General features: G+C 32.7%; 2 protein-coding genes across 2 annotated transcripts; both read right to left on the bottom strand.

Moving 5' to 3' along the window:
- Positions 1-5,543: 5,543 nt before the first annotated feature.
- LOC110722109 (suppressor of Mek1-like) lies at positions 5,544-8,405 on the bottom strand. The gene has a single exon (XM_021901359.1). It carries the CDS (start codon positions 8,016-8,018, stop codon positions 6,291-6,293), a length of 1,728 nt encoding a protein of 575 aa, XP_021757051.1. The 5' UTR covers positions 8,019-8,405; the 3' UTR covers positions 5,544-6,290.
- A 5,853-nt stretch (positions 8,406-14,258) lies between these two features.
- LOC110722102 (UDP-glucose 6-dehydrogenase 4-like) lies at positions 14,259-17,582 on the bottom strand. The gene is made up of 2 exons (XM_021901345.1): positions 17,373-17,582; positions 14,259-16,063 (listed from the first exon to the last, which is right to left on the bottom strand). The coding sequence occupies exon 2, from the start codon at positions 16,039-16,041 to the stop codon at positions 14,599-14,601; it is 1,443 nt and encodes a 480-aa protein (XP_021757037.1). The 5' UTR covers positions 16,042-16,063; positions 17,373-17,582; the 3' UTR covers positions 14,259-14,598.
- Positions 17,583-23,881: the final 6,299 nt, after the last annotated feature.

Below are 23,881 nucleotides of genomic sequence, written 5' to 3'. Positions count from 1 at the left end.
TAATGAAGTTTTTATCTTAAATTATGCAATTATGACTTGTACTTTCCTAATAAAAAAATCAAAAAAGTTAAATAAGGTAAACTAATTATGAATTATGTTGTACTTTAATGTTAGATTCCAAATATATTTGTTTTCTTATTTTATGTAATTGATTCTATATGGGTTTAACATTATGAAACGGAAGGAGAATTTGTTGGTAATGTCAGCCGTAGTCTATATTAGGTATGTACTACGAGTATAGACTACATTTTTGTCATTACAACAAAGTAACATAATCTTAGTGTTAAAATGATTTAGGGTTGTCTAATATAAACCGTCAGAAATCATACGATATAAGAAAAGGGACATAACAAGATAATTATTTGAAAGAGTTTGAAAAAAAAGTGAATAATAATAGCAAAAGAAAAAGCATTCAAGTAAAATTAAAAGTATTTTTTAAGTGAGTGGTTAAAATGTTGGAGTAAAAAAATTGAGCTTAAACGTTGACTTAGCTCGATATGTCGGCAAAATCTCTTGAGCTTTCTAAACCACGAGTTGTAGCCTACTATAAGTTTGGCTTTGGCTTGCGATTACGTTTTTCTCATCAAATTGTGACAGTTTAACAAAACATTGGTTAGCTTTTGTCGATTGATACTTACGCTTTTTAAGGAAAAGAAAAGACATAAATATTACGGAGTACTGTAAAACCCCTTACAAATCAATACGAGTAGTAAAGATTGTTGACGTCTATACCCTTCAACTCAATGCAACAAAACAATGTTGACTCAAAAAAATCACCCATAAATTAACAAGTGCGTGTAATTATAAATACTTCCTTTGTTTCTCTTTTTTTTTTTTTTTTTTTTTTTTTTTTTTTGTCACGTTAGATTTCACACGGTCTCCAAAACACGTTTAGTAACGTAAATAACTTAATTTTTTAATATGCGCAAAAATTACAAAACTTGATAATAATAAAATATATAATGAGACAAATTTAACAAGAACTCGCAATTATTTAATCTCTTATTAATTAATGAGAATTTATGATTAAAATACTCCATATTTAAAATTTGACTCAATTATTTGTAATGTGGCAAAAAAATTAAGGACAGAAAAAGTCATTATATAAACTTCTCCGTATGTAAAAAGCAATTAAAGTGATTAAGACTTTAGTGAGTCAATTTATTGATAGAACAAGGCATCACAATTAATTCAAACCCAGCAAATGGATTTGAACTCTGAAGCTGCGAATGGACGTACTCGTGGGCCATTATAGTACTGTCAGATCTGATCTGAATTGGGGTTAGTTAGCCTATCACAGTCAGAGCCCACGGTTTATTAACCTAGGTTTGATGGTGATATGTCATTATATGATTGGCGGTTTAAGGATTTGAGGCCCATTGGGCCTACCACTCTCACTGTTGGATCAGCAGACTAGAAAATTCTCTGGCGTAAAGCCCAGCCCACTAGAGTGATTAAGTCTTTGGGCTTTGATTTTTTAATTCTTACATTAAAATGACAAGCTCAAACTAGTTAAATGAAGAGAGAACTTTAATTTTAATGTAGAAGTACAAGTGTACAACCTTCTAGGATAAGTGAAATCTACTTGCTACATATGAAATATATGTATTGTTTCATATTTGATGTCTCTTATTGAGAAGTTATTATTACACCTATTACTCTTAAGATAGAACCTCATTTGAACTTGTTTGTAGATCTGATATTAAAGTCCAAATTACTTAACCTTTCATAATAGGATATTTACACGGATATCATTCCATTAATTAAAGAGTCTCTACAAAACATTTAATGTTAAGAATTATAATGATAGTGTACCTTAACTAAGGTGTGCACTTTACTTCGTATAAATACTCGCATGTAAAGGATAATATTGAGCAAAAAGAAGTTGAGGAGAACAAAGTCTAAGTCTGGAGAGTAATGAATATTCGAGATATATGATTAAATTTCAATTTTATCACTCCTTCTATGGCACTTAAAATAAAGTGTCTAGCTAAGTCCCCTTCTTAAGTGGGGAAGGTGGCCAAGGAGTGTGAATTAGGAAGAGGAAACTTGGGAAAAGATACAGTCCTCTCATCTTACTCCTTTTCCAAATTTCTTAAATTTGTTGACCCCTTTATATATGGTTATTAATATATTGACTTATTCAGTTAATCGATTTTATCATTTGATTCATTGCTATGAGTTGTTGGCCACAACACAAGGCTCACTAGGCTAGTGGACCACTAATACTTTTGCATTTAATTTTTTTAATAGTATCATATTTAGTCATGAAATTCTCCATAGTATCATTAGTTCTCAAAATGGTCCTAAATCACCTAATCATCTTGCCATGGTTAAAATTGACATGAGCAAAGGCATATATGGGTTTCTTAAACAATGGTTACAAATGATACAACAATGCATCTCGATCTTACAATTATCCTTTAGATCATTCTGAACGGGAAGGTTTCTTATCAAGGTTTTCCTTAGTGTACTATTCGACAAAGTAACCCCCTCTCTATACCTTTTCCTCTTCTGCATACATGTCTTGTCTCGAATGTTACATCTAAACCAAGATCCTAAAAAATTCAAGGTACAAAAATTTTTAGGTGATGTCTATTAAATTACCTTATAAAGTCTAGTAAGCTATTGATCACATCATTCCTACTAATCAATCACTCTCAACATGATTAATATTGTAGACCGTTGATATTATATATTTATCCGTACGTGATTCACACAAATAACATATTTCGCTGTTATCGTGCCAAAGTATGTTCATTGTATACAATCATAAACCTAGCTTTCAACAAAACATGCTAATTTAGTGCCAAAAGATTTGCAACTGAAAGAAGAATAGTATAAAAGCCAATGATGGAGATAATCTGAAGGAGAGAAATTCATGTGACATGATGGTTGGTACCATAATGAAGTATGGACCTATCTTAATGTATAAATGGTGAGATTACATCAACAGTCAAAGGTGGTTTTCATTGCTGTCTCAAATTTTATGTCTTTTTGGCTCAAAAAGCAAACCCACACTTACATAACTTGCTTTCTTTACTCTTCATTCTTTTAGCAACCTCAACAAAAGCTCCCCACTTCAGTTGCATTTTTGGCCCTGCTACCCTACTATTGCCTTTCCTCTGTTCTATCTGCTGAAACACACCATGATTTTTTTTTATTATTATTGTCATTACTAGTAGGTTCATCCTATCCTTACTCTTCTTCTGGTTGAATGTCTTAATCTCATTAGTAGATTCGGCTACATAAATTAACATGAGGAAATCCCAAGAGGTCACCCATCCTAGTACTACTCTCAATCATTGTGGCTCATAATAAGCGATGTGACAAAGTTTTTTACTGACTGTCACTGGCCTACCGTAACCCTCCCCCTTTATCCAGGCTTGAGACTGGCAGCAAAAACCTACTGTCGGAGTTTCATCTCATCCTTACTCAACCCGTTCGTAATTAGATGCATTAAGTATATAAAACAAATGTTGTCATGTAATATATTCCTTACTAGTCGATCGTAAAGTATAAGTTCATATAATTGATTACCAATAGATAATTACAGATTTTAAAGGTCAAAATTGTGCATTGACAAGTACAAGTGTGTTAGTTATTAGGCTGATGTATTTAGACATAGAGGGAGGGAGTACATAATTTTGTTCAATTAAGCAGCTTAAAATAATTCAATTAAGTAGGACCAGCTAAAAGTAATGAATTAATAATAAAGGGGAAAATGAAATGGTGAAATTTAGGTGTGAATCAAGATATGTTAAATTTAGACAACATTTGGTGAAAGCACATTAGGCAAACTTACTGTGTTTTACCAGAAGCCTCCACTTAGTGCCAAACATTCATTTACACATTTTCTGACCATTTTTGGTCTGATACTGTTCCCACTTCCCAGTGCTTGTTAAATGTTAACTACTGAGAGATAGAGTTACATATTCATATGAAACTACCAAATTAACACAATAGAGTATTAAACTAGGGGAGGTTGTTAACTAGATTTGACAATTTGATTAAGGGTTTTAAGTGAAAATAATGGAACTTCTTTTGTCAGATGATTAGCTAAAAGTTAGCATATGTATGCTTGATTAGAAATGTGATTACAAGTTTGATGGTATAGTTTTTACCCAAAATGGATTAGAATTGCGAGGAGAATATTTTAGCAAAGTAGTTGGCGAAAATAAGTTATACGAGTAAGTCACTTACAAAAAGAGAACCTGCATCACTTGTCGTTTAAGTTAATAGCCCCGCAACATAAAACTATTATCAATTTAAAAAATTAAAAACCCCTTTCATTATATGCATTTTAACCTTTCTAATTCGGCATATATAAATGAAATGAAGTGAACTAAGAGTCTAAAAAGTTGAGTAATTGGCGGAAATTTGTGTTAAGTGGATATGAAACAAATTTATCAAAATCAGGTAATTAGTTGATACACAACAATGAAGAAGTAACCAAAAAAACAAGAGAAGATACTCATTTCACATTGACCATACTTTTGGTGGGAGCAATGAATCAAACAAGTCAAAAACCTAAGTTATGTCAAATAAACTTCTTATCCCATCTACAAATAAAGTTAGTTTGTCCTTTGCTTGATTCTTGATCTTCAAACTTATTAGCCAACTGGCTTGAACACTTGAACCATATTCCAAGCGGTCCCAATTCCAACTATAAAACTAGGGAAAAAAAATGATGCAGGTAAATATCAGATTGCCAAAGAATAAACACTTCAATTGCCCCACTCCCCCCCTCTTTATGTGTCTTTCTTTTGTATCTCCTCCCATCACCACCAATTTTTCTATTCATTCTTAGGCGCAATCTTTAACGTACGGAGGGAGTATCTGGGGTTGAAACTTGATCCCGTCTAAGTTTGAGTCTAGAACTCGAACAAATTTCTATTATACACTCGGTAAAGAAATATCCCTACTTAAAGTAGGGCGAGACCCTTATATAAGGTGTCCCACACAGGGGAAGTTAGAAGCAAAGAAAACAAATGTTTGATAATAAGGCAGTCAGGTGAAATGGTGGTGGGTGGCCATACCTTTAAGATAGAGCTTCACAAATTTGACACAACAGTAATGCTTATAGATTTGTCAACTTTGATTGCTAATGATTCCATTTCCCAATCATTCCTAATTTGATTCATCTTTCAAATCAAGAATATAATTAAACTTAAAATTAGCCTAACCACTATGTAATCTTCCATCATCAAGGGGCCCATTCGCCCCGATTAGGAAGGTTCTTTCTTGTAATTAAGCTATCAGATGGAGTATTAACTTAATCACCTTCCTTACTAAACTAATTTAACAAAAACCACAGAGTTCCAAGGCAAAAGAGTATATATACTCTATGTTATTGTTTGCTTATATATATATATGCAGTAGTATATGCACAAGGCATTTTCTAAAGAATGACTAGTTAGAGAACTTTTGAAGCTAAGTTTTAATATACTACTAAGACATTCAGCTTCCATAATTGTAGAAAAATAGCATATAAAAAAGGACAACTAAAAAATTCCCAAAGTTCCAGAAAAAAGCAACAGTTTTTAAATAATTTATCTGTTTGTTCATTCAACCAAGCATGTGTCAAGTGATTAGTAGTACATAACTTGCTGAAATAATATAAAAATGTAAGGATCTAATCATATTTTGGCACCAAAGACACCAAATCTAAGTAATAAGTCTCAGAAGACAGGACATGAATGTCAGAGCTTATGGATGAAATGAGAGAAATCTCATTAGAAAAAAGAATTCATGCTACCAATTCAATGATTCAAAACAATTTTATAATCAAGCTCAATTAATAAAAGAATAGCACCAAAGATTCTATGTTTACGACAACTAATTAAGATTAGACATCTATATATATCTTTGGAATAAAGTAAATAAAGAAATGGAAAAACATGTGAAGAAGAAAAAAACTACCAAGGTGCAAAAAAAAATAAAAATCTGCTGCTTTCTTTTGCTTCCTAGAAGCAGCCAGCCAATGAAACAGTTACCTTAAAAACAGAAAATAAGACTTAGTCCTTGACAAAATACTAACAATAATTCCAGCATATTATACTAAAGAAAAAAAAAATGAAATTTTTTTCAAGTTTTAATCTTCCACCAATCCAACCAAACTGTCTGTAGTCTGTACTCTGTACACTCATCTGCATTTTCATGGAACCCATATGACCCACCTTAAGAATAATCCCTTTTCTTTTCATTTTTTTCTAACTTTTTTGGGGACCCCTCAAAGTTTCCACATTTCCCACAAAGCAATAAACTTTCATGCCATTGAAACTTCCAACCTACCATGCCACAAACTGTGAATTTTCTTCTTCTTCCATTGGTGCAGGAAGGTTAAGATCAATCAAAGGCTGCTGCTGCTGCTGCTGCTGATGCTGGTGTTCGGATTTCGGCATTGGCGGTACCACCACCGGCCTATCAATCCTCGGCTTCTCCTCCAACTTCACCACCCCTCGGCCGGCTCCCATCATATGGGACCTCTTGTGACCCCCTAATGCTTGGCCTGACTTGAACACTCTAGTACAATATGGACATTTGTGACCCTTAACTTTCTTTGATTTGCTGCTTGTTGTAGCACTAGTACCCATAATCTTACCACTTGAAACACCCACCAAATTCTGCTTACCTAAATTATTATTATTATTATTGTCATTAATCCTAGTATTATTATTTGTAACACTAGTATCAAAACTATTGTCACCATTTTTCCTATGACTTATAACATGACCACCTAAAGCTTGATGTGTTTTGAATGTTTTGTTACACACCCAACACTCATATTTGCTCCCTTTCTTAATACAACCATAATAATCCTGCTTAATCAACATCTTCTTCTTCTTAATCTTCATCTTCTTACTCGAATTTTCGTCTGATTCAGGATTATCAAATCTGCTGTAATCACCCACCAATCCTCCTCTAATCCTCCTCCTTTTTCCAGAATCATCATCATAAAAGCAAGATCCAAACTCAACTTTAGGCTTCTTAACTCCATAATTCCTCACAAACCCATCAACAGAATCATCTGATTCAAGCTCCTTAGCCCCATTCTCAAAATACCCTGAATCTGAATCATCCATACTTTCATGATGATTATTATTATCATCATCATTAATCACATTAATCCCCTCCTCCTCTTCTTCTTCCTCCTTAGCAACAAAAACAACTTGCTTAATCATCTTACTAGTATCCTTAATCCTCAAAATCCCAACATGATTAGTAGAAGACCCTCCTTCCAAAATCACAGAAGTATTGTCAGAAGACTCAGCAGTAAAATTGAAGCAACTCTTATGACCAGATGAATCCCTAGAAAGCATCATCAAACACATTGCAACTTCCTCTTGTTCATGTTGATCAATCTCAGAATGATTTGAGGAACCATCAGTATTAGGAGGAGAAGGAGTAAGAGAGTTATACCTTGTCAAAGAAGATCGAGTTCGACGATTATTACATATTTTGTTGCTGTTTTCAGAATTGTCAGACTCCATTGTTGAAATCAAGTGATTTTTGCTATGACTTGACCATGAATTATCATCTTCCTCATCTTCTTCTTCATCATCTTCCTTAAAGTTCCTGTCTTTTTCAGAATGACTGCTCATATGACCACATAATGCTTTCAGAGAATGAAACCCTTTCCCACATTGTCTGCAAACCCTTTCCCTTTCCCTTTCCTGGGGTTGATGAAACTGATGAAGGTGTTTGTTAACAAGAGTAGAATCAACCAATCTCCAACTTTTCTTGGGATTTTCTCTCAACCCATAACCAGAATTCTTCCCACCATTTTCATCATCATCATTTTCATCAGAAACATAATCAAAATTTGCAGATTTCTTGGGAATGGTGAAAGGGATTGAAATGGGTTTATGATTATTATTATTATTAATGTTATTGTTTCTGTTAGCAATTACATGAGACCTCATATGACCACCTAAAGACTTACCACTTGGGTATCTTTTGTTGCAGAGCTTACAAACATGCTTCAATTCTTCTTCTTGATCTCTCTTTTCCTCCATTTTTGGTTCTTGTTTCTGGGGTTTAACAGAAAAAATGAAAAATGAGTGAAGTTTAAAAGGAAGGAATTATTGTTAGAATAATAAAGATGAGATTTTTAGAGTGCATATTTGGTTGGTGAAAACAGAGGAGAGAGAGTAAAAAAAAGATGAAAGAAAGAGTTGTAGGGAGCTCAAATCTGGTAAAACTGGGTGGAACGGATCACGAAGTTTCATGCTTATTGACAGGTGATCCAGGAGAGATAATTAGGAGAGAGAAAGAGTGAGAAAAAGGAGGAAGAGAGAATCAAACTTCAGAGATGTTGACAGTTTTATACAACTATAAAGTACAACCATCCGACCCTTCTAAATGTCACCACTAGTATTTCCTCTTCCTTTGCTGCCTTTTTATTATTATTAGAGAATTACAATTTTGAATCATATACATTAATATTATAGACAACATTATATTGTATCCCTAGAGGTATTTAGGTATTTAAAATATTCGAATCGAGTTGAAAATATCCAAAGTGATTTGTATCCTGGTATATTATTTGTTATGATTTGTATCCTGCTTAATTATGCAATACGAATTAAAATGGTATCAGTATCAGTATCATATGTTCTAAATCCAATCAGACTTACTGATTTGATGAACTATACATTGCATTAACATTTATGGATGCGTGATTTTATTTGTTACACAATATGAAATTATATGGTTTTAATTACACGATCTTTATACATGGGTATTTCCAAAATTAAAGAGGAATGTTATATGAATGAAATAATGGGGAGGAGAAAATAGGGAGGTATTTGGAGATAAGGGTGATTATTTGGGTAAAGAGCTAAAATTATGGTATGGTGAATTGGTCCATTGGAACTAGAAGCAGCACTATTAATCTCAAGAGTAGAATTTCATGCAGGAAAGCAAAGATTGGAGAGAGAAACCAAACAGAAAAGTTTAAAAACAAATATCCACGTGGCAAACTGTGAGTGACTTTCGATTTATAGTTGAAGGGCTTTTTTTTTCTGAAGTTCTTAGTCTTTTTTTTTTTTTTTTCCATATTTAGAGGATCACAAGGATTGTGAGAAATTGTACTACGAAAACAGTCACATTTAATTATTTTTTTTGAAATTTTTTAAAATTTATATATATTTTTTTTTTAAAAAAAAAAAAAAAAAAAGTATGAGAATTTTAAGTGAAAAATATATGCTGTACTAGGTGAAGCCACAAAGGCACAAATTTGAAATGTCACAATTTCAGCTCTATCTTCTACCAACCTTAGCTTTTTCTACCAAAAGCATTTTCTACCAAAAGCAAACAACAAGAAGATTTTTATAAATTATGTTTGCATCTTTTGCTTGTTTACTTTCAGCTCAAGCAAAAACAATTACAACAACAATTATAATGATAATTCGTGTTTTTTGTGTTAGTAAAGCAATTATTTTAAGCTGATAACTGCTTACATATGTTAAACGCGGTCAGTATTCCTGAAGGCTGTGACACGTGAATAATACAGTACAACTATTAAAGCAGCTACATGCCTACGAGGAAATAACATCTTACAAATGCTAAATGCAATTAGTAGTCTTGATGAAGATTGTAACACTTGAATCAAATGGTACTACCGTAAAAGTAGCTACATTTCTACAAGGAAATAACCGCTTACATATGTTAAATGCAGTCAGTAGTCCTTTTGAAGGTTTGTGATACGTGAATAAAATGGTACATCCGTAAAAGTAACTACATATCTATGAGGAAATAATTGCTCACAAATGTTAAACGCAGTCAGTAGTCTTGAAGGTCATGACACGTGAATAAAATGGAACAACTGTACAAACAACTATATGCCTACGATAAAATAATTACTTGCAGATGTTAAACGCAATCAGTGGTCTTAAAGATGGTTACACGTGAATAATATAGAATACTCGTAAAAGTAGCTACCTTACAAATATATATATATATATATATATATATATATATATATATATATATATATATATATTAAGGGTTTGTTCACATTTACTTCATTTCACTTCAGTTTAGCTCCAATCAGTTCAGTTCAATTCAGTTCAGCTTCTAATTTCCCTCTCTTATAAAATATTCAGTTCAATTCAGTTCAGCTTCTAATTTCCCTCTCTTATAAAGTATTCAGTTCAATTCAGTTCAGCTCCAAACAGTTCAGTTTAGTTTAGTTCAGTTCAGCTCTAATCAGTTCAGTAAATGTGAACAGACCCTAAATTACTATAACAATTTATACTGAATGAGCTAGTGCACTATGTTTTAAACTTTTTATTATAACTTCATAATATTTTTTGTCAAAAAAAAAAAAACATAATATTTCTAAATAATTTACTTGTACAAGGGCTTTGAAAATTTGGAGTATAAAACATTAACACTCCATATACTTCGTAAAAATAAGTGTAATTTCTTCTTTGCTCCCCCCCCCCCTTTTTATTATTATTATTATTATTATTATTATTATTTTTAATGGGGCCAAATCTCCATCCGTTAATTGGTTTCCGAAACTTGACCCACTTGATGAAGGGGAAATTTTCTTGTTTGTGCCTTATTTTGTGAAATGATATTGCAATTACTACAAAATTGTAACTGTTCCTAGTAGTAATTACTTATTTTTACCTATGATAAATGCAAGAATTTTGGGTATATATTGAATGTGACCATATCTTAGTAACAATATAATCGTATAAGTATCCTTAAGATTAAGAATTAAAGATACTCCACATTTAAGCTAATACCATTGTTATATACCATAGCATATGTTGTACTACAAATTTATGTTTACTTTTTTTGGTGCATGAATTGCATTCTTTGGTAGTACGGTACACTAATGTCTCTTAATAAAGCTCATATACCTTGTGTTTTATAAAGGGACTCTATTAAAGGTTAATTATGTACGACAATTTGCATACAATTGGTAACTTTGCTACGAGCAATTATCTTTTTTCATTTTTTCTTCCCTCATTAAATCATCTTTTAACAAGTTAAACTCACCCAATACTTTGTGTAGCTAATATGTCCAAAATTTTATATCTAAATTTCAAAAGTCGAGATGCCTCACCTAGCTTTTCCAAACTCATACAATAATTTCTCATTTAAAAAAAAATATACTAATGCGTTCTATCAAAATATAATTTACCAAAAATATGGGGAAAGTTTAGCTTAGCTTTGCTTATAGCTTTCTTTTTCATGATTAAAGAGTACTCCTATGCTACACTAACACTCAACATGCATATACTTTACAATCCATCTAACTTAATTTTGTCAAAAGTTCAATTTCCCAAATGATTGTATCAAAGATGTATGAAGACAATGTCAAATTGTTATGAAGATTACTTTCAAATTCCAATAAAATATAAACCAATTAATGTAACTTTATTTTCTCTTTATAACTGAATAATTATGTAATCAACGTATGTTCCATCCAAATTTGACCTCTTTTAAAATTTCATTTTTAACGGATCATTAGTTTGTAGTAACTAGCTATCCTATGAATAATCTTCACATGTCTCCTGAATTTTGTAACCTCGGAACTTTTCTCAACCATCTCTTTATTTCATCCTTGCGAGTCTAAAGGCATGAATTAGTAGGGTCATTGCAATGATTTTTGGGGGCCCTGTTCTAAAATGAAAAAAATGGACCCTTTATAATTTAAAAACATACAAAATTTTAATTTTTAACCTATTATTCACGCCATACACAATTAGATAACCCATATATATTGGGAAGGTATTTAGCAGCTTAATAAGAATAATTATGAAAAAATATAATTAATTGCTTAAATGCTTTGTCGTCGTTTATTTTTAATTTCACTGAAATTAACTTTTTTACATTGATAATTCTGGAATGTAGAAATATACATTATAATTTCATGGAATGGAATTGATGTAATTGTAAAATACTAATTTGAATTGATAGAAGAATATGAAAGTGTTATAAATTAATTAAGAATTGTTAAAAAAAAATAAAAAAAAAATAGGCCCTCTAATAATCGGGGCCTTGTGCTAGGGAGCACTTTGCACTCCCTATTCTACGCCCATGTGAATTAGTTAAAGGGTTGTTTCATACTTGAAAAGTTCAAACGTTTCTCACTTGTTTTATATAAACTTGAAATTAAAATTCGGTGTGTTGCATTTAAAAAAAATAGCGTAAATATTCGATATCTTTTAAACAAAAGAACAAAAGAGATTGTTCACAAGTGGAGTCTTCTATAGTAAAACAAAACTTGTACGTATGACATTATGGAGTCTAAGACCTTGAATATCAAAATATCAAACATTGAAACATATGTTTATCTTAGTCCATGAAATGAATTACTCCATAATTAATACATACCGTTTTGAAGGTACTATAGCTACAATAAATAGTAATTATTTTAATTTGAACCCTTAAATTAGATGTTTAATCTTGACCATCGAATGTATTGATTATGATATTTATTACAGTATTGAAATATAACTAAAATTTTAAGTGTACAATGAATGACTACCGTGGCCTAGCTAGGGTGCATGGAAATTTTTTAACAATCAACATTAAATCATCTCCAATGATGAGATACAATACGCTATAACTTGCCTTATCCAATCATATTTTTAAATTGCAATACAGTTAAGCAACAAATATTTCCAATGGATAACTTTAAGTGCGCAGCAACTATAGCTTATATGTGTTATTTTATTTCATTCCTCTATACGAATGAGGTCATTTTTTTTTTTCCGTCCTCTCAAATGGTAAGCTTGTAGCTACACCTTTCACATAAAATTGCAAGCAGGTTAGGAGCTCAATGGAGCCCATGAAGGAACACTAGCATCTTTTTTCTTGGTCATTCAATTTCCAACCACCACATTAAGGAATAACCAACTCCTTTTGCCCAATTTTGCGGTCGGTCCTCAACCATGATTTTAGTTCTTCCTTAGTGGTCATTTCTCCCCTGTTTACTTAAAAATGCTACCATAATTGAAGTCCAATAATTGTTTACTATGGCCGACGCATCACCATAGATGAAGAATAAAAAATTGACTCCTTTACTAATTTGGTTATGTTGGTGAATAGTATTAAATATTTCAGTTGAAATTAATAGGACTTAATATCGATAAATATATATATATTCGAGTTAACAAGTTCATACTTCTTATAAGATATTAAGCCTAGATAAGTTCAGACAAGTTTAGAATCTGTTCTCATACGTTGAAATTCAGTTCAGTTCAGTTCAGCTCCTAATTTCCTTCTCTTATAAAATATTCATTTCAGTTCAATTCAGTTCAGTTCAGTCAATGAGAACAAACCCTTAGTTAATAAAAGTTCTTAAGATTATTTTACAACTAACAAGTTCAATTCCTAAGTTTTACAAGTACTAAGTTTAGATATGTAAAAAATAAACAAGTAATTTACCCTAAGATGCAAACAATTATAGTAGCCATGATGTTGATTAGTCAATGAAAAGCCACAATCATATTATTTTGCTCTCGTATTTTAGTTTAATTGGGGTTGGAACTTGGGAGGTGGGAAGGAGGAGACAAATCTTACTTGTTTGCGAGTAGAATACTTGTATTTATGGTATATTCCTACTTCCATGCTTCTTAGAAATCAACATTTTTTCGACTGCCCATTTAGACTAGAATAGTAGAATTACACGTTCATGAAACTTTCAACTTTTGACGTACCTAAAAAAAAATCAAAGACTGCTCTTCCCTTCTCATATACTCCCTATATAACACTAGGCTTTGAGCCAAAGCCGTTGATTGGTAAACTGTACTCTCTCTGTCCCTTTATTAGAAACCTATTTTTCTTTTTTTATGTGAGTAATAAATATTAGAAATAGACTTCTTATAAAGGAACGGAGGGAGTAGCATTAATCACTTAGCATGAACCCCTCATACGGTATACCCAATGACAGTTTCTTTCTACAAGTTTCCCACATCTAATTTTGCTAAACATGCCTTAAGCCTTGTAACTTGTGACTGGATTTTTGACACTACCTTACTTTTCAACCTAAATGGAAAAATTGACTAGAGAAGCTTCTAACTAGTCAAAGGAAGTGAAGCAACAATTACAAGTAAATTACCAAATCTTTGACCGACCAATTCAACTTCATCTTAAGACTAGACATTGAAAACAATAGAAAACCAAAACATCAGCATTCAGCAGCGCAAGCAAGTAATTGGAAAATTTTATAAACACAGAATGAATCCTGCAGATTCTTGTATCGGTCAGATAGTAATTTTAACACCAAATGATTATCAAGTTGTATTTTAAAACTAGTTTATAGAATCAAGCAGTACAATTAAAAATAAAACCAGGTCAAACCCTGATTATAATAAATTCAAGTAAAGCTTAAATTTATTAAAACTTCATTAGCATAACTAAATAACAAATTTAAGATTCTGACCTACATACAATCCTGTGATCCTGAGTACATTTTAAAATTTAACAATAACCCACCAACATGACAGAGAAGCTAATTATAACAGGCAAAAATCCAAACATATAGAACGTCAAAATCTTTCTGCTCTACGACCCGATAGCAAGACTCTACCAGAGAAAGCCAATAAAGAATTGTTCTTTGCTCGAATTGTTTTAAGCTACGGCAGGCATGTCCTTAAGCCAAGCATCAAGTGGCTTACCAATGGAGTAAACAATAAAACCAATGTTCCTCAGCTTCTCTGCATCCACAACATTCCTCCCATCAAAGACAAAAGCAGGCTTCTGCATGTTGTCAAACATCTTCTGGTAGTCTAGGTTTCTGAATTCATCCCACTCTGTGAGAATGCAAACAGCATGAGCATCCTTGGTGGCTTCATATGCATCCCAGACAACACTAAGCTGCTTGATAGCAGTAGGGCTTGAAGGCTGAAGATGAGCGGGGTGGTCCCAATCAAACTTGTTCATTGAAAGATCCTTCCTGATCTGATCTTCAGAGACCTGAGGATCATATATGCTCAACTGGGCTTTGTCTCCCAATAGCCCCTTGCAAACATCAATAGCTGGGGTTTCCCTAGTGTCTCCGGTGTCTTTCTTGAATGCAAAGCCGAGGATAGCCACCTTCTTATTGGCCACAGTGTTAAACATTGAAGCAACAACCCGGTTAACAAAACGAGTCTTCTGGTAGTCATTCATCAAGATAACTTGCTTCCAGTAGTGAGCCACTTCAGGGAGTCCATTGCACTCACAGATGTAAACCAAGTTCAAAATATCTTTCTGGAAGCAAGACCCACCAAAACCTACACTAGCATTCAGAAACTTGGATCCAATTCTTGTGTCCTTACCAACAGCATGAGAAACTTCAGTCACATCAGCTCCAGTTGCCTCACAAAGTGCTGACATGGCATTCACAGAGGAAATCCTCTGAGCCAAGAAAGCATTAGCAGCAAGCTTGGAGAGCTCAGCTGACCAGAGGTTGGTGCAGATGATTCGGTCATCAGGAACCCAATGAGCATAGACATCTTTCAGTGTTTTGACTGCCTTAGCACCCTCAGGGGTTTCCCGTCCTCCAATAAGAACCCTGTCGGGCTTGAAAAGATCCTCAATGGCAGTTCCCTCAGCAAGAAATTCTGGGTTGGAGAGGATCTGAAATTTGATACCTTTGCTATTGTGTGAGAGGATCTTCTCGATGGCCTCAGCTGTTTTAACGGGCACGGTTGATTTTTCAACAACAATCTTGCTTGACTTAGACACATCAGCAATCATTCGTGCAGCACTCTCCCAGTATGTCAAGTCTGCGGCTTTGCCAGCTCCAAGACCCTGAGTTTTGGTAGGGGTGTTCACTGACACAAAGACAATATCAGCCTCACAAACATGCCTCTCCACATCAGTAGAAAAGAAGAGGTTTCTCCCTCTGCACTGCTTGACTACATCATCCAAACCAGGTTCATAGATGGGAAGCTGTTCACTGTTCCAAGCATTGATACGAGGGACAGAGATGTCCACAACAGCAACTTCGATTTCAGGGCACTTAAGTGCAATGACAGCCATTGTTGGGCCACCAACATAGCCGGCACCAATGCAGCAAATCTTCACCATCTTATATATCGCTTAAGTAAGCCTGCTTATCATATAATACTAATAATAGTTAGATGAAAGTCTGCTTATATATAATACTGACAATAGCCAGAGGAAGTGAAATACAACATAAACTACCAAGGGAAAATAAATATCTTCATCAGCAGGGAAAGAAAGTGGGGCTGGGAAGAATGAATGGAGCAACATCCATATAGACATATCACATATTTTCTTAATCATAGGCATATCAGATTTTCTTAGACATAAGCACATTGTATGTCATTTCATACCAATTACAGGTTTACAGAACAAGTCCTTTGCAAAATTAATATTGAAAGACAACCAAAACAACAACAAGCCGATGCAAAAAAACTCAAGAAACAAGGATCACATTTTATAGACAACACAAGTTAAGATGCACAACAACCAAAATAATATAGTTGTAAACAAAACAACATTCTCCTATAGGAGTGAACACCCTTGTTCATGTCAAAAGTTTAACTTTTACACAATACTGTTCATATGAAAGCCCCTTTTGTAGTTACATATCACCCTATAAATCTTTCATTATAACATTCATTTTATCATAAAATAATGTAAAAATGCAAAGTTTGTTATGAAAAACAAAGTGGTACACTAATTAGTAGAGAATATGCCTAAAGATTATCAAAAGAAAAGAATTTTGCCTAGAATTTACAACATCAAAGGGCACGTGTAAACTCCCAACATGGCCAACATTAATCCTTATTTCTTTTGCTTTTAACTACAAAAGTTCATAATCCCTAAACTTTTTCTACACCCAATGTGAGATCAACAAGGGTAAATTCTTACTATTGAAGTAAAGTGAAATGGGGTAACCAAAATTAATCAGATCTAACAATAGAATTGTCATGAGATTCATCATAACTCCAGATCCAACGATCTAAATGTGAAACGACAAGAATAAAAAAAATTATCAATTTTCACAAAATGGTGCAATTTTTACCATGATCTAGCAAAAATCAAGAAAGACATAATCACAAAAATCAAGAAATCATAAACACAATTAACCAACAACAATCAACAAAACATTACACAAATACCAGATCTGGGTATCCCAAACAAATTACAACACCGCATAACCAGCCATTTTCACTGTAAGAACACAGATCAATCACCAAAATTCCAACAATGCCAGAAAAAACAACCGACACCCAGAAAAATTTACACAACAATCAACAAAAATAAGCAACACCCACAAAAATTGATCACGTAAATCGACGAAATTGAAACAAAAAATCAAACAAAATGAGCACAAAAAAAAATGAAACAGATCATAAAAAATTGTATAAAATGTGGAAACAAAAGATTACCTTGAATTCCGAGTAACAATCTGATGAAATCAAAGAGGAAAACAAAGGTAAAAGAAGAGAGGCAATTAGATCTGAGGTAGGAGAAGAAGAAGCAGAGAAGAAACGGAGAGAAAAGAGAGAGAGAGACGAGTTAGAAGTTGTGCCGACGAATGAGGAGAAGTAAGGCAAGTGCGAGGTGTATTTATATATAATTGTCCGTAAAATTCAAGTTTTGTTTTAGTTTTTTGCTATTATAAGCAAAGACCCTTGTTTATTTAACACGTTTTGGTGCTTCATTTTATGACTATAGAGTACTCTTTTTGCATAAAATATTGGGTTTTTATTTTATTTGTTAACCACCGTCACCTTATATTAGTATAATGATTTCATGTCTAAACAATAATTAATTGTCGTTTCTTCATTTGTAATACGGGGTATAAAATTGAATCATATCTCACCAAGAAAAAATTGGTTTGGAAAATGCTATATGTTGTTGATTTAGTTTATGTATGAAATTGTGTTGTTGGTAGTGAAATTTCTGCTTAATGTGTCTCTCAAATAAAAATTACTCCATAGTATAATCGATAATATATATTTTGTAACAAACCATGAATAATAAAATGGGTGGGGTATGGCCTATGGGATATAAATAATTTTTTCTATTAACTTGGGATTGTTCACTAGTATTTATTTATCCTTCATACAAAAGAAATAGCCTTTATAGAAATATCGGCTAATTGACCTGATTGGTAAATAAAAAAGACCTTTAGCGACAATTTGGTAAATAAAATAATCTCAGGCGACAATTAACCCAAAAAAATATAAAAATTTCCGACCAAGTACTCCCGAATGCTTAATTTAGTTCGTTTTTTCGTGTTTTTTTTTTGTTTTTTTATCAACCCTTTTAATGGAAACAACAATTTCAAGAAAAAAAATGTTGAAGTATCAATTTCACTTAAGTTTCATACCCCTTATTAACGAAATTCTTTTAAAAAGGGGTTGAAAATAAATTTGGTATTGGGATTTAGCAAAATATAAAGGGGGTGGCATAGTAATTCAAATCTTAAACGGGAAAAATAAATTTTCAAACACAAAAAAAAAATTAAATTAAGATTTTTATAGAGTTTGTGGACAAAATTAAGATTTTTTTGGCTAAATATCGCCAGAGTTTATTATTTTTACCAAATTGTCGCATATAGTTAGCTTTTTTTTAACCAAATTGTCGTCGGAATAAGTTTTTTTTACCAAATTTTCACTAAAGGTCTTTTTTATTTACCAATCTGGTCAATTGGCCTAGAAATATCTTACATGATTTATGTCCAAAATTAGATTGTTCTACTAAAATGAGATTCTTCTACTAAAGCAATTCATGGTGCATGGCATATTGGCATCCTACTTGTATTTAACTGGTAAGATTTAGGTTTTGTTCTCCTTTTAGGACAATGATGTATAAAGTCCTAACTTTCTAATACTCCCTCCTTCCCTAAATTAGAGACCTATTTCTATATATCTAACATTTATAACTCACATAATTAAGAGAAATGAATCTCTAATAAAAGGACAGAGGGAGTAGTTGTATTTAAGGAGTTGAAAGTAAAAATAATACTCCGTACTCCGTAAGTGAAATAAAAAAGTTAATTAGCAATTGATGTGTGTTTTTGTCATAAATTTCTAAATTTTATTTAATTAAGATTTTTTTTTTTGAAGAATTAATTTAATAAATGTATACGATGGATTGCATACATTATACTTATTTTATCTTTTTACTAAAATAAATGATGAGCTCCAACGAGTTTAAAAAGTCAAGTTTGTAGGAAAAAATAAAAGAGTGGAAAGAATAGACATACAATTAACATTTATTACAACGATTTACTCGTAAATTGTCGATAAATTTCCAACTTAATACTAAAAAATGAAGTATATTAAATGCTTATAGCATTACCCTAAACACGGGCAACGGGCCGTGCCGTGCCGCCGCGGGCCGTGCCGCGGTGGGGGTCGTGCCGTGTCGGCTCGCGGCGGGCCGTGCCGTGCTGTGCCTGAAATTGGCACACCCCAGCCCACGGCACGGCCCACGTGCCTTGCGGGTCGTGCCGTGCCGGGCCATGGGCCAAATCGTGCCACCCTTTTTAATTTTTTTTTTTAATAAATGAAAAAAAAAACGAATTAAACGATATATATTTTTTTTAGTACAACTTAATATATGTGATTAATGTATGTTTATGTTAATGTTAATATAATTTGTTTACATTTTTTGAACAACTTTATTTTAATTTAGGTTATATAAATTATTTATCTAATTAATAATTATGTTTAACTTTATATAAACAAATAAAAACAATTTTATTAATTTAGCAAAAAACAACAATGCATATAATAAAAAAAATACGAGTGCGATAATCCGAAAACACAAAAAATCGAAGAATAACTTATTTTATTATAATGACGGTAGCCGGTACGAATGTACATAATTTAATAATACAAAATAATTAAATTATTTTATTATATGGCGGGCTCGTGCCGTGTCGTGCCTCGTGCCGTGCCGGCGGGTCGTGCCAGCGTGCCGGCCCACGTGCCGGCCACCGTGCCGCCCGCCGTGCTACGTGTCGTGCCCGTGCCGATTTCCAAAAAAGTGTTCACAGCACGGTGTCGTGTCGTGCCGTGCCGGCGACCGTGTCGTGCCGGAGTCGTGCCGGGCCCGTGCCGGCACGGCCCGTGCCCATGTTTACATTACCCTATAAGTTAATAGGACTAGTGCTCGTCAAAAATAAAAGAAAAGAAAAAGCGGTTCATAGGGGCCGGGGGAGTTTTTTTAGGGGGTTCCAAAAAGGGAAAAGCAATCAAATTCCTCATTTCCCTCTATTTTTATTTTTATTGTTGATTAATTAGGGCGTTTATTTTAACTACTACCTCTATTAAATGTTACGAGCAAATTTGCAATATTTTATATCTCACAAATAATTCCCCAAAGTTGCACATAATATTTAACGGAGGTAGTATTTCCTTCTCCCATTATTTCCCTCCTTGGTTACCCACCCCAAGAGATCATTTTAACTCCCAAACTCCTCTACATCCAACCAATCAACTTTAACCACCACTTTAATCATTCTTTCACAGTTTCACACTAACACCACTACGTCAACATCCTAACCACTAGCACCCTCCCCCCTCCCAAATCACTAGCACCATCCCCCTCCAATCACTGGAGTTGACTCGCCTAACTCACGAGCCACCATCCACCACTAAGGGCCTGTTCACATGTAATGAATTGAATTGAATTGATTGGAGCTGATGAACTGAACTAAATTGATTGGAGCTAATTGAACTGAACTGAACTTAGCTAAAATGAATATTTTATGAGAGAAGAGAATTAGGAGCTGAACTAAATTGAATTGAACTAAATTGAAACTAAGCTGAATTGAACAGGCCCTAAAATTCCACTCAACCCCTCGAACACCACCCCTAAACCCACCATCCACATACCTCCACGCCCACCCATTCCAAAAAAAAAAAAAAAAAAAAAAAAAAAAAAAAAAAAAAACCACCAATCATGAAAACCACCTAGTTACCTAATAAACCATCCACCCTCTTAGAAAAATCTACCTAATAACTCACCCACACAAATTAGGTTAAGAGTAGAATTAAAGATGTTGGTCATCTGGTGGTGATGATTTGCTCATTGTCACGCGAAAGAGGGTGAGTATTTAGTTCTTTGACATCCTTAGCTTGTTGCTAGTGTGGTGGTGGTACAATGAGAATATGGTGGTGGTGGTTGTTATATATATATTCATAGATGACAGATTCACTCATTCACTCAAATAAACATCAGTACTAGAAATTCCAAAACTTTCATCACCTTTGTTTTTCCCTAGTTACCCTTTCTCTTACCCTCTTAAAAAAGAAACAAATTTTTTATTTTTTTTTTGAAAGATCTTAAAAAAGAAACAACTTGTCATCAAGTAATACATACATAAAAACCAATAATTCCATGCATACTTCATGCAATTCTTGATATTATCCCTTTTTAATTTTATACTTCCAATGTGACTATCTTAATATTTTTAATCCATGTATAAACAAAATCATAACAAGTTGATATTTTTAAAACAAGATCGATTTATCCAATAACATAGCATATCTTGATTTGTTGTATTTATTGATAAAAAACATAGTCAAGGTTAGTAAACAATATGGCCAAAGTTAATTTTAATATATAGTTGGATTTTTTTTTTAAAAAAAAAAAAAAAAAAAAGTTCCTAAGTATTAAAAATCATTTGATTTAAAGTTTTTTTTTTTTTTTTTTTGAATAGGCGATTTAAAGTTTAGATAAACAATTAACAGACTTAGATAAGTTTATATAACGTAATTTATAATTATGTGTTTAATTAAGACAATTTCAGATAAATAACACACACAATCAAAGTATAATCGGAATTTTCAAACATGGGGTGCATACACGATCATTTAACTATTTAATGCACTCTTTTGTTCCGTTCACGGGGTTACATTGGTGTTTTGGTACATCCGTACATGGGTATGGTGATGGGATTGCATCGAAGATTCAAAGGTATCTAATTTTCTCTTAATTGACCGCCAATTAAGCAAATTAGCCGTGCTTTGCCATTTCCCTATAACGCACTTGAGATTTGTTATGCACTGCTTGAGAAGTTGTGCTTGTCCTCGTGGGCCGCGTGATTTTTTTTTTCGTTTCTTTTTTTGGTGAATAATTGGTTGCGTCAATTTATTAACAAACAAAATAAGCCACCAGGATGACTATAAGTTCATACACTATTATTCAGAAGCTTTAACAAAGAAGACTAGTAGAGTCGATGAGTCGTAGCACAATTTGATTTATTTTCTTTTAAAGTTAATAAAATATTATCTTGAAACTCCAAAGAGCACAACCCGCTCTTGTATGGGTTTGAAATCAAGACCTTCCCTAAGAAAGGTGGAATACCGAATACGTACCAATCTGGATATAGGGTATCCTATAGGTTTTAATTTTTAAAAAAAATTGAGAATCGGAACCTATTGCAATAGGGTCTCCATTTTTCTATCGGCAACCATCTCGATTTTTTGAGCTTAGCTTATATGTATTGAAACTTAATTGAGCTTCAATACATAACTAATAATAAAGATAAGTAACTCCTTTGACTAATAAAAGTTAGTTTATTCTCCAACATCGACATGTGTGGAACAATACACCAATGCACAAGTTTACACATTTATGTGGTTAATAATGTGTACACAATTCATAATTTCATATCTGTAGCAATTTTGTAATTTATAATTATAGGTTGGTGACAATTAGATCATTTAATAACGGTCCTAGTTATGTCATACAAGTATTATCGTGAACAATAATTTGGTCATATCAACTTGGACTAATTCCAGATGTATAGTACGCCAATTAGCTTATTATGAAAATTATACTGCATATATAACAATTTGAACAATTTTGCCAACTTTGCCAATTGTTGTTTTATTAACCATGCATATAGTCAATTTGATGTATGAATGATAACATATTCATTGTAAATTTGTTTAGTAAACTTGTTGTTGGGAGTTATTGGTGCAATTAATATGTAAAATGACCAAATTAAGTTTCATTTGGAATAAGTTACTCCATTTAATTTTTCTTAATTGCTGAATTTAACACTAGTCAACCGGCAATAGAATGAAGTTCATCATACTATGTAGTACGTACTAAAATAAAGGTTCTCCTTTAATACAGAGTTAGAGTTATCTATTATGTTTTTTTTGGTGTTTGGAGAGCCACAAGGGCGGGGTGAGAATCGATCTCAGGACCTCCTAAAATTAGAAGGGAAGCTCTAACCACTTGAGCTATCTATTATGTGAAACTAGGTTAGATCCCGTGCCATGCACGGTGGTCGTTATACATAATTAATAGATAAATATTATAATCATAAATTAGTCGAGGAATAATAAAAGTATGTGATGTGTTAAATTTTAATTGTAGCTTCTAATACAAAATTAAAAATAAAAGTAGGCAAAAAATCCGACCAGTATTTTTTTTGTTGTAAAACAGATCACAAAATATTTTTAAGAATATACTCCGTAATTTTTGGTTTATAGTTGTCCAATTTTCTGTTTTAGAAAAATTATTTGTGAAATCTTTTTATTTTAAATATACCACATTAATATGGAATATGTACAACAAATAATATTATTTTTGAAATTGATTTGTTTCCTTAATTAATAGTTTTTTATATAAAAAATAATAATAATATAATTAAGAACACACCGGGAGATGCACGTGTCATTGCTGGTGTATCTTTTAGTATATAGTATGATTGATTGATGATTATGTCAAAATTTTACAATACCAAAATAAAGGTTCTCCTCTCCTTTAATTACAATTATCTTGGTTATATATGAAATAAGATTGCTTGCCATTCCCAAACTATTTGGTGTTCAAGTAAACTTTTCAACTCTAATTAAGATGGTTGATCTCCTATATTTGGCCTGGCTTCCACCTCTAGTTTTAGTGTATGAATTCGCTATAAAAT

This window comes from Chenopodium quinoa, unplaced genomic scaffold (assembly GCF_001683475.1).
Source record: "Chenopodium quinoa cultivar QQ74 unplaced genomic scaffold, ASM168347v1, whole genome shotgun sequence".
Classification (NCBI taxonomy): Eukaryota; Viridiplantae; Streptophyta; class Magnoliopsida; order Caryophyllales; family Amaranthaceae; genus Chenopodium; species Chenopodium quinoa.
This window is presented reverse-complemented; position numbering and strand designations above follow the sequence as displayed.